This window comes from Sphaeramia orbicularis, chromosome 4 (genome assembly GCF_902148855.1).
Source record: "Sphaeramia orbicularis chromosome 4, fSphaOr1.1, whole genome shotgun sequence".
In the NCBI taxonomy this organism is placed as follows: domain Eukaryota; kingdom Metazoa; phylum Chordata; class Actinopteri; order Kurtiformes; family Apogonidae; genus Sphaeramia; species Sphaeramia orbicularis.
In genome coordinates this window covers 37794550-37809617 of record NC_043960.1, presented here as the reverse complement: position 1 = coordinate 37809617, position 15068 = coordinate 37794550, and the positions used below count along the sequence as shown (strand labels likewise).

General features: G+C 35.3%; 1 protein-coding gene across 1 annotated transcript in view; it reads left to right on the top strand.

Annotated features, from left to right (window-relative positions):
* The first annotated feature begins 709 nt into the window (after positions 1-709).
* rgl1 (ral guanine nucleotide dissociation stimulator-like 1) overlaps positions 710-15068 on the top strand; it is a 38518-nt gene continuing 24159 nt past the window's right edge. Inside the window, exon 1 of the mRNA XM_030132573.1 lies at positions 710-1194. Coding sequence (XP_029988433.1) covers positions 1036-1194 — 159 coding nt within the window. The 5' untranslated portion in view covers positions 710-1035. The remainder of the gene's footprint in view (positions 1195-15068) is intronic.

Here is a 15068-nt window from a genome sequence, read left to right as displayed (position 1 = left end):
AATGTCTTGTTCACTATCACCAATAAAAAAGACGAAAAAAAAAAATTTTGCAGAAAAACAACAACAAAAAAACGCCGAATGTCATGTATTGTGGGCTCCAATCTACATCATTAACTATTATATCAGTTATTTTGACGGCATATTGTTTAATGTTTTCTCTGTAGAGGACATGTGATGTGTTAAATAGTATTTTTTTTTTTTTTTTTTAATTTAACCAGCAATAACAAACCTTAAAACATACTATTTAGAATCAGATAAGATACAGAAAAGCTGAAAACCTTCCCATATAAAAGCTTCTTTCACTTTATTTCCAGTCAAAAAAAGACCAACAGGAAATTGTTGTACTTCAAGTGACACATTTGGAAAAAACTTCCATAAAGGAAGGAAGATATTTCGCAAAATCTATTTAATATCAGGTGCTGTTTCAATATGGCTCAAATAATTCCAGTATTCAACTCCCCTCATGGAAAACACTCTCAATTGTCAGTATTTCTACGAAGCCCTTCCATAACATCCTCCTCTCTATCTTAGCTTTCCTGTCGTTCTTTCCTTTTCTTCACATTCTTCCACAGTCAGACTCTCTTTAGTCACTGTTTTAAGGGGCCGGACTGTCGACTCATAACTCCGCCCCCTCCAGCGAGATGAATGTAAGGGGTCAGAGAGAGAGAGAGAGAGAGAGAGAGAGAAGGAGGGAGAAACAGAAGGAGGGAGACAATAGGCTTTAATCAGTAGTGGTTAAGGACTGTTGGCATGTGCACTGAGAAAAAACAGAAGAGGGTTAGACTGGAACTGTAAGTGGTGAGGAAAGATAGAAGAGAAACAGGAAGGAGGGCAAAAGAGGAGAGAGACCCCATCAGTTACAAACAGAAGAAGAAGAGAGGAGCACGAGGAGGAGGTACTGAACAACCCTCCACTACATCAGACAAAATAAAAGAGGAGCTCAGACTGATTGTCAGCTCCTCAGATCCACATTCATCCAGACTGGACTATGCTCTGCCACCCCTGTCACCCCTGCCGCTGATCCAGGCGGTCAGTATGATCTCCCACTACCCTCTGGCCACCCTGCTGCCCTGGCCCCACGGGACCCAACATCACTGCCCAGACCTGGACTTCACCTTACTGCTGGAGGGGGAAGGAGGGGTGGCCCTGCAGAGGTACCAGCCCCGGAGCCCAGAGAGCAGCCCACACCACTGGGTCAGTATGAACACTGCAAATGATTTGGATCTTACCAAGATAAAAGACAAAAAAAACAAAAAAAAAAAAGTTAGATTTAGAAGTGTTAGATAATTTATCTTGTTTTAAGAGTTAATTTCTTATTTTAACCCATGAAGACCCAGTGCTACTTTAATGCCAGTTTCCAAATACATTTTTCTCTCTATTTAACCTTTCTTAAATAATTTATTACCCTTTATTATAATATTATCCCCCCCTTTTTCCCCATTTTTCAGTATAAACCATGTATTTGTCCTATCTCCAATTCACTGATCATGTACATGGTCATGATAACTCAAAGTAGATTTGAAGGTTATTATATCAAAACACAGAAAACTGAAAAAAAAAAACCTGACTTTTTCAGTAAAATCTATTGTTATCTGAACATAAACCAAGTGTCTCCATCCACTGTCATTGATCCAACTCCACGGGTTTTACTGGTGAATCAATGTTGTAGAAGATGACGGTGTTTCCACGGTAACTAACGTCCAAATGGGTCATATCTGATGACCATGAAAAGATGACAAACTGTATTTTACACCAATTTTTTTATATGTATTGATAGGATTAGTGGATCGTCTGTAATTCAGTATTTTAGGTCAGCAGATGCTTTTGTTTGGTCTTTATGGGTTAAGTGTTCATACATCTGTAGACATGCTTATTTCTAGATTTAACAGTCTTAATCTAAATCTTGTCAAGTGAAATTATCTTGCTGCATAGACATATTTCACCTGTTTTGAATGCCTTTTTCCCCAGATTTAGTTTTTTTTTTTTAATTTTGTTTTTAGACACCCCTTTTTTGCAGCCTGGGGTTTGTACTTTCAGGTGTTTATCTATGAGAAGCACAGATTTATTAAACAGTCTGTCAGATGTAAATGTCCTTCATGTGTCTCTGTGTTGTTTAGTCTGTGAACATCTACTCTAAGTTATTAATGTGTCAGGGTTGCAACAGAAGTTTAAGGTCTATATGTATGTATTAGACTTCATTTAAGAGGGAAGATGCTGTAATTTCTGTCTTTAACGTGGCTGAAAGACAACTTAACACATCTTAACACAACATAACCCTTAAAGACCTATCTATTTTTGTGGTAAAAGTAAATTTTTAAACCCATGTAGTTTGATAAATGACAGTGATTGTGGATGCTTCTTTTTATATTCAGTTAATGACGTATTTTGCTAAAAAAAAAAAAAAAAAAAAAAAAGTCACATTTTCATGTTCTGTTCAAGTATAATATCCTTTGAATTAACATGATCAGTGAATTTAACCCATAAAGACCCAAGACGGTACTTCTGTTATAAAGATATTTTTAAATTTAAAAGTACATTTTTCTCCTCCTTCCTTTTTCTCCTCTGCATTTTGCATTAGTCAGCAAAAATCAGGTATTTTCCTTCATTGACCCATAAAGACCCAGTGCTACTTTTTGTGGCAGTTCCCAAATGAAGTTTTCTGTAGATTTAACCTTTTTTACGTGATTTATCCCCATTAATTATAATATTACTCTCTGTATATTGCCTTGTTTGCAAAGAAAATCATACATTTTCCTGTATTTAATTCACTCATCATGTAGATGTTCATAAAACTTCAGATTAAAGTTGAGGGCTTTTATATCAAAAACAGAAAACTGAAGAAAAAGTGACTTTATCAGTAACAGAATGTAAAACAAGTGTCTCCATTCACTATCATTTATCAGACTCCATGGGTTTTAGTGGTGAATCAACGTTGTAGAAGATGACGGTGTTTCCACGTTCACTATGGAGCCTCTGAACGTCCAAATGGGTCATATCTGATGACTATGAAAAGATGACAAACTGTATTTTACACCAGTTATTTACATGTATTGATAGGTTCAGTGGTTCAGAAGATATTAAACATTTTAGATCAGCAGATGCTTGCTGTTTGGGTCTTTATAGGTTAAATTCACTGATCATGTTAATTGAGAGGTTATTATACTAGAAACTGAAAACGTGACTTTTTCAGCAAAATATGTCATTAACTGAATATAAAAAGAAGCATCCACAATCACTGTCATTTATCAAACTACATGGGTTTTATTAGTGAATATGTTGCAGAAGATGACAATGTTTCCATGTTCATTAGCCTTTGAACGTCTAAAAAAAAAAGACACATCCGATGCTGCTAAAAGGCTGAGAAACTGTATTTTACCTGAATGATATACATGTATAGATCGGATTAGTGGTTCTAAAATGCTTAAATATTTTAATTCAGAAGATGCTTTTGGTCTCCTGTGGTCGTGTAAGTCTTTAAGGGTTAACATCAGTATAAATATGACTCTAATGTAACCCTGAAATGAATCGCTGGTGACCTATCGGTTGTGGTTTTGATGGAGGTTTCTCAAGTGTGCTGCTGTGATTTCAGTAGAAAACAAGAACCGATACAAGAAAAGCTGAGAAAGAAAAACATTAAGACACCGGTTGTGTTGGTCACATCTCCAAGGTCTGTTTGTTGGATTTCAGCTGCGGTTGTGAGAACGCCAAGGAGAGTGATAGACGAGGAAAAATATACAAAGAAGGTGTTTTTGGACAGTGTGTGCTCGGGATGCATGGGAGAGAGAAATGCTTTTGACAAGAGCCAAAGAGTAAAATGAAAGCAAATCGATGTGTGCTCTGTATTCGACTGGAAGATGTGGTTTGGCCTGCGGTTTGGTCGCACAGACAGTAACGGGTCATGACAAATCCTGCATCCCAGTGACTTACACTTCTACAAAAACATCTGCCTGTTTCATGTACAGTAACATAGGGGGTTTTCGCTCTGTTTGACAAGAAGTTGGTCTTTCATTTCTGAAATAAGTGTGGGTCAATTCCTCTTTTTGACCTCTGACTGGGTTTTTATGCAATGACTCGACAGCTCATAGTGCAATAACGCAAACTAGATAGTAACCTGTGGTGGCACAGACCGAAGGACCTGCTGACCTGTTACGAAAGACAGTAAATCACACTGACTGTAACTGTTTATTGGGTATTAGCTTGGATGAATTGGCATAATTCACAGAACAGGCATTACTCACTATTCTCCAGAATCCAAAAGACTTAAAACAGTATTAATCAGAGCAGAACATGACAAGAATGTTGCTTAGTCTACACTTCACGGCAGCGGTTGTGCGTTTGTGTTTGTTTACCTCTTTTTTTGAGCTCAGATTCCTCATAACAGTGCGATTACCAGAAAACAACCTGCAACGACAGCTTATTCCAGCTTAGTTGTAATTGTTTGCATGTGTGTGCTGGTGGTAATGAGGCTAAAGTGAAAATAGTTGTGTTGTTTACAAAAGGTTCAGTGATACTTTGGGGAAAGAACCAGCACTTTCAACCCCAACCTGCTCCACTACTTTACTCCTATAGAGCATTTAGATCAGGGGTCTCAAACATGCGGCCCGGGGGCCAAATGCAGCCCGCAAAAGGGTCCAATGCGGCCCCTGGGATGAATTTGCAAAGTGCAAAAATTCCACAGTCAAGGCTGTGGAACTCATTTTGTTCAGGTTCCACATACAGACCAATATGATCTACTGTCAAATAATAACAGCAGAATAACCTACAAAAAATAATGACTGCGTATTTTCTTCTCGGTTTGATGTGAAAAAAATATTACATTATGCCGATAAACTTCAAATTTTTGTCTGTTTTAGTGCAAAAAAACATTAAATTATGAAAATATTTACATTTACAAACTATCCTGTAACAATACAAAGTGAATAACCTGAACAAATAAATGTCTAAAGAAAATTAAGTCCAATTTGAACAATTTTCTGGCTGTTACTAAGTATTTAGTGTCTTTGTAGATCTGATCCATAATGCACATGTAGAAATGATAAGTTGAGGCAGAATTTTATTGTTAAAATTTTACTTATTTTTCTTAAGAAATTTCAGTTTTTTCAGGTTAGTCACATCTTTTTTGTTTGGATAGTTAACAAACATAAGCATTTTCATAATTTAATGGTGTTTTTTTTTTTTTTTTTTTGCACTAAAACAAAGACAAAAATTTGGAGTTGTCATTATTTAAAGGTTATTCTGTTAGTATTTTACTGGTGCGGCCCACTGGAGATCAAATCGGGCTGAATGTGGTCCCTGAAAGAAAATGAGTTTGAGACCCCTGATTTAGCTGCATTTAACCTACGAATTAAGTGATGAATTCTCAGTATAGCATGTGTCAGTCTTTTTTGTGTTTGGAGATCATCCTCTTGGCGGCCTATCTGACATCCTGGCTGACATGTCCTCCCGGTTCACAGGACCATGTTTCCACCAATTGTTTCCAAGCGTAAAAGCCCTGGATGTTGGCTTTACAAGGCTCATCTTACATCCATCAGCCCGTATCAGAAGCTCAGTCCTTGTGACTGTTTTTACAGCTCTGAGATGTGAATGCCCTCATATATGAGCCAATAAAGGTGATTACAGACAGATTTAGACGTCAATAAAATTATACAAGAGTTATGAAGAACTATAGGTTGTATATTTACTTTACAACCATTATTTTAACCCTTTATAGGACACTCAGAAATACTCAGAAATGTAAAATATCAACCTTAGTGTGTTATTGGAGGACATAAGAAGAATTTATTACTTTTGTGAATTTTTTTGAAATGTTTATTATGTAGAAAATACAGGTCAGTGAAGTTACCATATTTGGTTCCTTATACTTAAGTGGCAAAAAAAAAAAAAATTCAAGAAGTATACAAAATCCAAGAAAAATGCATGTAAGTGGAAAAGATCATCACTTTTAGAACATTCCAACAACATAAGTGCTGATCCAGACACCTGTCCACATCCACATTCTCCCTTTGAACATCATTCCTTACATTAGTACCATTACTTCATGGTACCTAACAAAGCAGGTCCACTCACTGTTCATGCAGAGGTGGACCTTACAGACCCTGTAGACCACATTGGACCTGAGATTGTTGACTCACTGTCCTCTCTGGAACTGTTGCTGTCACTGTCTTGTAATGTATGCGGAAATAACCAAAAATAGTCACTTGCCCAATAAAGGGTTAAGTACAAAGAAGCCTAATTTTGCTCAAGCTCATCACTGCATTGTCATTATAAATAGTGGTAACAGTATTATTTAAGTTCATCTGTGTCTTGGAGGAAGGACATGTCACTTTCACTGTTTACAGGCGTCTCTATCTCCTGTTCCTTAACTCGTCTCTCGCTGACTGTAGATGAGGTTATGAAACCAGGTCGTAAAGGCAGCGACTGGACTGATTATGTGTGTGTGAACAGTTACAGACACCTGTCGGGTCCACAGGTCGGGTCAGTGCTGAGGTGTCAGTGATTATCTGGAGTCCACAGAGGACATGTGGTTCAGAGAGGGACAGTATGAGGACAACAGATAATCAAATGTGATGCAAGTAATTCAATTCTAAGTAAAAGTACCAGCACTCTAAAACATACTCAGATATTTTGTATATATTTTTTAGTGCATTAAAGTTTAACCCTTTCATGGATAGTGGTCACTACAGTGGACAGCTGTTCAAAGGTGTTCTTTTGTATATTTATTTATAGATTTTGTTGCTTTAGTTCCAAATCAGCAAACGCAGAGGACACTTATGCATCATCTTATACACCTGATCTGCAGTTACACATTTGACATTAAAAAAAAAAAAAAAAAAAAAAAATTAATTGTTATTAGACTGTAATTAACAGTTTTTTGTTTTTGTTTTTTTGTTTGTTTGTTTTTTTAACAAAAAGGCTGTTAAAATGTGAGAAAACATCAGAATAGCAGCATTAAACATGTTTTATTTCATAATTTCCCACACAGTATATCAGTAAATACATGTTTCTTTGCTTCTAAAATTGAACGAATGGTGTCCAGCTGAGAGGACATTTTTGTCACTCCATGAAAAATAGGTTCATAATTTTTTTCATTTATTTTTTCATGCGTAAAAAGGAATAAAAAGACTCAGGGAAAAAAAAAATCTTCATTAATGTTCTCATAATTCATGCATGAAAGGGTTAATACAATGTTGATTTGAAATATATTAAAAAAAAAACCTTCATTCAAACTATTATTCACACAAATTTATTATTATCAGTAAAACATGCTTAACCCTTTGGAACCCATTAGACCATTTTTGTATATTTTTGTCTTTTTTTTGATTTGGTGATCACTTCGTCTGTGTTACAGCTTATGGCACGAATTTCTGCAAGAGCATTTACTTTTAGACACTTTTTTTTTTAATCTAATGCCAGTTACTCTCACTCACAGTCTATTACATACTATAGAAACTTTTTGTACCATCTGGGGACCCTCGAACCAAAAATGTACACACAAACAAACTGCTAGAAAATCATCATATATCTTTTTTTCTGCTTAAATCTCTCAAATTACTTCAGCTCTGCTCTGTCACTTGTTTTATTAAAATAATGAAACAAAATATCAGACATTTTCCATATGATACATGGTGGAGGGATGTAACATTGTTTTAGTAGTCATGTCAGAGGTTAGTAACAACACTGATTTTATGTTAGTTTGTTAGTTTCATTAGAGCTTTTTATGTGAGATTTTAAAAAAATATGGTTTCAATGGAAGTCAGTGAGGCTTTTTTTTCCCACGAGGGTCCTGCACTGCACTAAAACTACTAATACAATGAAATCAGTGTTATTGCTAATCTTTAGACTATGACAGAAAACAATGACACATCTGTCCACCATATTTTATATGGAAAATATTTCATATTTTGTGATTTTTTTTTTATAAAACAAGAGGCATCATGTGTTCAAACTGGCATTTGAAATGTTAAAAATCTGAGAATTATTGAACTTTTGGTAGTTTAGAGTAGAGCTGTAATAGTTTAAGAGGTTTGTGCAGAAAAAAAATGAAAATTATTGATCTGTGATGATTTTATAGAAGTTTTTGTGTGCCTGTACATTTTTGATAAATGGTGGTAGTGTTTTAATATGTATTATTCATTTCATTGCTGTGTTTGATGTATAATGTTCATCTTATTTTCTTTATGGTGATGGTAGTTTAACCTACAGCTATACATCATGTTCTATAGGATGATCATTTATATGTAGGGTCACTGTGTTGTGTATAAACAACAGAAAAAGAAGAAGAAAAAAAAACAGGAAAAAACAGCATCTTATAGTTTCTAGTTGATCCTTAAAGACTTACAGCTATTTTTGTGGCAACTTCCACATCAACTTTCCTCTACTTTTAACATTACTTAAGTGATTTATCAGCATTTATTGTAACATTATCTTCTGCATTTTTCATTTGTCAGTGAAAATCAGGCATTGTCCCATATTTAATGTAGTGATTATATAGATGTTCATAAAAGTTCAGAGTAAATTCAAAGGTTAAATAAATCTAAACGTGGAAAATTTCTGAAAAGTGGCTTTTTCAGAAAAACATACCAACTAAACATAAAACAAGTGTCTTCAACTACTGTCATTTGTCAAACTACATTCATTTTCAGTGTTTCCATGTTTACTGCAGAGCCTCTGAATGTCCAAATGGGTCAAATGTGATGATGCTGAAAAGCTGAGAAACGGCCTTTTACCTCAATTATTTACATGTATTGATAAGATGTGTGAGTTATTAACCTTTTTCAATCAGTAGATGCTGTTGGTTGCAGATGGTTGTTTATTTGTATGTATTTGTGTTTAGCTTAAGATGAAGGATGAACTCTCAGTCCACATACTGTAGGAACACTTATTTCTTCAATTTATCACGAACATTAAACATATTTATATTCTATATTTATATAAATATTTATAAAAATACCATATTTCTTATTTTTTCTCCTTATATTTCATTTTTCACGTTTGTGGTTTTTCTACCTGTCTTTTTCTCTGCACTTGGTTCTATTATGTTTTTGCCGTTAACTGTGAAATTTCCCCACAGTGGGATGAATAAAGTTACATCTTATCTTATCTTATCTTATCTTATCTTATCTTATCTTATCTTATCTTATCTTATCTTATCTTATCTTATCTTATCTTATCTTAATTTTTATTGGACAGGGAGGGAATGAAAAATCTGAAAAGTAATTAAAGCTGTCATTGATGTGAAAAAAAAAAAAAATCTTTGTAGATGTAACAGAGTAGATGTTTAAATTAGTCAGTAATGGAATGGAAATACTCATGTAAATCTGTATTTAACTGCGGTTCTTGCGTATCAGTTGCAGTCCACCGATTTATTGTCCATTTTGAGTGCTGTGTCACAGGAAGGACACAATGACCAAGTTTGAACCCAGTTGAGCTGAAGTGAAAGTGTCGACAAGTACACATACTTCAGTGGGTCATCACAGTACATTTTGCTGAATTAACTGTGTTCTCAGAGTCTGCAGAACACTTACATCATCTCTCCTCCGTCCATGATAGGGCAATGGTATTAAGCATTAGGTCAATCAATAAAAACTCCAGTAGAGGGAATATTAACTGGCTCACAATAACCAACAGGATCTGGTTCAATAAGCTCGGCAGGTCATTCACTGGAAATGCAGAAGTGCCTGTTCGCAGGGAAAACGGAGAAAAAAAAAAGAGAGAGAGGGAGGAAAGAGAATTTCGATGATGGCGACTTTTCCATTGAACAAAAGTAAGAAAGCTGAGCTAGCACTCCTCCTTCCCGTTTCTCCTCTTTGTGAACAGAGAAGTGCACGTTTCAGCCTGATGCTCAGTGACGTCTCAGTGTTTCCAAAAAGTTCTGACTCTTGGTTGTCATGTGTTTTGATGACTTGACGACACGATTTCAACAGTAAGTACGTGATTCATTCAACCGGACAAGACTTGTTCTGCAACCTTTACCCTGTAACATCCACATTCTTATGTAAACGCTACGTAGTTAGGATTTTTACAACCAACTACCGTAAAACTACTGTGCCAAAAATGTACAAATCATCTGGAAAATTAGGAAAAATGATCATGTCATAAGCATGTTTTCCATATTACTTGAAAAATAATCAATTTTTTAACAAAAACAATTTAATATATAATGATCATAAAATTGCTTCAAGAGTGATGCCACTTGCACAGTTTTTTAGAATATACAGATCTTTTCCCGCTGTTCCTCACAGGATTCAGAAAAAAAAAATATTGCAGTCAGTGGAGACAGACAAGAGATTTTCTGATCCAATTTTAATCATGCATCATTTACGCATACGATGTTTGCCCATTTAAAAAGATCCTTTTACAAGTCAAGAGAATTGGAGTTTGTGGTAAAACGGTTGAAGTATTAGGCTGTGGAAATACAGAAACACACAGACTACACACCTAAAAGTCATGGAGGCAACGTCATTGTAATCGTTCAGAATATGTTCAGATTCATCAATTTTAATACTTAGTTTATAATTTTAATCAAGTCAGAGGTAGAATATGCCAAGGCAGCAGCCGTTTGTTTGAGAGACGCAGTCCATTGAGCTGTTAAACACAAAACTACATGTTTTTTTTTAATATGTTTGTCATGAACCTTGACTTTCTTGATTTGTAAAATCATCTTTTACACTGACAAACATTAAATGTATGAATAGTAGCAAATTATTTTTCTCTCACCATTGACAACCATTCAAATATTTTATGTGCAAGTGGAAGGGGTGGGACTTTGGATTTTTATTAATTTTCTCTGAAATAACTGTTCATTCATTGTAATAAACACAACATGCTTAAAGTTTTTTTTTTTTTTTTTTTTTTTTTACATTTTAAGGTCTTCTATACTTAAGAGATTTAACCTTACTCTGTTTGATAAATCTGGCGAAGTAAATGTTGCTTAATACAGGACAGTTTGGTTTTATTTAAGAATATTTGGCTCTTTCTTGTTGAGTGGTAGATCTAGAAATGCTGAGGAAAGACCATAGAGGAACTGTGACTCCTGATTAACCCAATAACCACTGACAATACCAGACAAAAGTAAATGTACAGTAATCTCTTCAGTTCATTCATCTACTGTCCTTCTGTTGTCTCCCATTGCACAATTCACAAGTGTCCAGACTTCTCTTTTCTTCCGACTCCGTTATTCTTCTATTTAGTCGCCTGGTGTTTACAGACTTGGGTCACACACAGATTGTAAATTTGTCTGGTCGCCTGCAGCTCTGTGGTTTCACACAGAGATCTTTGGCCTAATTACGGTAACATAATAGAGGTGGTGTGAAACGTCAATACTGCGGCCATTGTCCCTGTCACTCCAACATGTTGGCCATCACATCACCACGGGAACAGCATCAACTGGGGCAGAAACTCATCACACCATATGGACATGGGTGTGTGCTTTTTTGGTGGATGGCACGTGTGTGTGTGTGTGTGTGTGTGTGTGTGTTTACTGGTGGGTTGTGCACTGGTGAAAGGCAGGAGACAGTATGTGCATTGCTGTGTCGTTGATTGTTTTTGTGCTTTGCGTTGGTTTATCAGCTCTGTGACAGTGTATGTGTGAGTGGTCCTTTTCCCGCTCCGGCAGGACTATCAGTATTAACCTTCTGAGGCATGTTTTTATTAATAGTTTTGCTATTTCAAAACGAGGAAAACTGGTTCAAATCCTTCAGCGAATGGCAGTTATACCACGTTTAACATTGCAGATGATTCACAGCTGGAGTTAGAGGCCCAATAACAGAGCACGTGTCGTCATCTTGCACAGGAATTATTTTGCTGCACGAAATGAATAATGATAATAATAATTTAAAAAAAAAAAAAAAAATAGAATAAATGTCATGGAAATATTGTAAATGTGTGCATAGTAAATATTTAGTTTGGAGGAAAAAAATGTTCCTTGAAATGCTCCGTTCTCATTTGCACATATCTCAAGAAGTTTAAAATGCAAAATGAAATCATTTTTCAGCCTCGTTTATCTAAAATTAGAGACATTTGGTAAAAATAGTATGAACGACCATATTTACGTTCAAAAAACATTATTACAGCATTTAAATTTAGACATGTTTTGGACCTCCAACCACTGTAGAAATCCTGGAGAGACCTGCTCCAGGTCCAAAGACAGGCTCCTTAATATGCCAACTGTCAGTCTAAATCACCTGCAAGTGTGAATGGTTGTTGGTCTGTATATATCAGTCCTGTGATGAGCTGGTGACACGTCCAGGGTGTTCTCCACCTTCACCCACTGGCAGCTGGGATAGGCTCCAGCACCCCCATGACCCTCTTGAGGATTAAGCAGTTCAAAAAATGAATGAATGAACATGTTTTCTACGCTTACCTATTGTTTTATTCCTATATTCCATTACTTTTGTGAAGCTTAGACTTTGGTAAACCTATTTCAACCACCTAAGCTATTCATCCACACGAGTGAAGATGTGAAAATCTTCACAAACTGGACTTCATATTTTTATCATTTGGGCTAAAATATCAATTTCTCTGGTGTTCTTGGACAAAAATGGGTATCAGTCCACATAAACTTGAGGTTGTCCTAAATCTGTTGATGTAAGACACTTGGGTACTGTGTTATTTTCAAGTACCTTCAAAAAGTGAATTTGAGGAAGTATAGAAAAGCCGAGAAAATACCCTTAGACCTGAGTGGGTTAAACAGGACGCATGACTGGGATCAAGCTGCCATTGTGATGTGTAGGTATTAGTGCAGAAGTGTGTATGTAAGTGTGTTGGAGGGCAAGAAGAGAAAGACTGTGTGTTTTTGTATGTGTGTATGTGTGTGTGTGTGTGTGTGTGTGTGTGTGTGTGTGTGTGTGTGTGTGTGTGTGTGTGTGTGTGCGTGTGTGTGGTATTAGTGTGCAAAGCTTGGGGCTGCTGATGATGAATCTAAGCGGTCAGCACTTACACATTGTGTATGTCAGCAGATTAGTAACTATATTAACTCTAAGGTCAAAAAGAACAAGGATAATAAAGTAACTTTAGAACAGGAAAGACATCCTGTATTTGTTTAGCAGGATGTATTTTTTACATACACTAACCTCTCTGATGCATCCATATTGTTTCTGCAGAGTGAATAGCTCATATTATATATACTGTGTAGGTGAATTTAGTCAGTGTTCATGCCAGCAGACATGTTTCTGCTTGTTCCAGTTCTAAAATATAGCAACTGCCTCTTTTTCGTCGTTACTCGGATGTGTGTTGTTTTGTGCATCGCTTACGCAGTTTCATTTCCTATAACGCACATATTTCTCACTTGAGCTGAGCACGGCAGATGGCTGCGCATTATCAATCAGAATAAAAATAACTGCTACAAGTGAGATGGAAGAAACCATTAATTTACTTACTGGTACATTTGTTTTTCTTACAGTGCACTGAGCATAATTTTACTACAAACACAAAGTGACACTGTGTGATGGCGTTAAAGCCTGTAGAAACGTGATTTGAAATAATAAAAATGCTTGAGAGAAATCAAAGTTGAGAGCATTACTAAGCATTCAAGAAAATCTGAGTAGAAATACACTTTAATTATTACAAGACCTGGTGCAAAAACAGCTCATTCATATGGTAAAATCCATTTTATAAGACTGTGAGACTGATAGATCATGTTTTGATCTACTGACATCTCATTGGCTTATAAAATCTACAGCAGTACTGGAGGTAAAAATTAGCAAAATCCAAGTTAGTAAATCAGAATCAGGATACTCTATTCATTCCAGGGGGAAATTATTGGGTGTTACAGTTGCTCCATTGAAGTATAATAAAAAGTAGCAAGAAAGAAATTATCAATATAAGAGAAAAAGACAAATATATACATATATAAAGCTCTAAATACACAAACATATATGTATATATAGCTCTGAATATACACATATTAAAACATTCTAGTAAGACACAAAATTACCACAGCAATTTGCACTAGACAATATATTATCAATATGATAATTAAAGAAATATACATAATAAATGATCAAATGAAGAGTAAATACAATCTAGTTCTCAAGCAGAGGCTGTTAGAAAATAATACAGATAAAGTTCTGGTGCCTGCCACATAATGTGACGGTTAATGACAATGTACCCTTCAACAAGTTTAATTCAATACATTCAACTATATGTTCCTGCTGTTTTCAACACTTAGCTAACTAACAAACACCACAGGAAGTCAAAACATACACAGTAAATCCACTATGAACTCTCAGGGCCATGTCTAATATTAGGCACACTTGTACTGCTGGGCACAAAAATGTACTTTTTAAGAGCAAGCTTAAAAAAAAAAAAAAAAAAAAACTAGACCGTAATAAATAAAGGTCATTACTGATGTGTATAAAAAGGAATAAAAATAGAAATATGTCCGAAAAGTAAACTATTCCAACTTAATGGGCAACAGTGTATTATTTCTACTTTCACTGAACTATATTTTCACCTACATCTGACCTAATTATTCATATCAAATATTCTTTAGTGTTCATTAAGATTATAACCCTTTAAATGCCAGGTTTTTGTCATGATGCAACCATGTTTTCAGATGACAATATATTGTTGGGAATTATTACAGCCTGATATATGTCAATGATTAGCAGCAACATTCATTCTTATGCATTGTTATTTTTGGAGTCAAATACACTCATACTGCTGAGCACAAAACATACGCTTTATTTTACACACTGATTCGAGTCAATTCAATTGTAACACTTTTTTTGTACACAATGAATTTTAGACTTACTGAAGGAGCTGAGCTGGAAATAACAATATCAAATTAAAAAAAAGTTCAGTACCAAATAGACCATTTCTACTTATTAAATAGAGGAAATTACAAATAAAGACCCCTGCCACTGTTTGAGTAAATGCAGTATCAAATAAGTCTGTAATTATGTCCAGTCCAAACCTAAAATCAGAGTCTGCTAACACACATTAAACGACTTCACATTTTGACTGAAGTAATTGCTTATACTTTTGTTTTTGTTTTTTTTTTAATTTTCCATTATGTAGATAAAACCCAAAACGACAGAATTACGTGTCAGAAGTTCTGCGGTACTGAC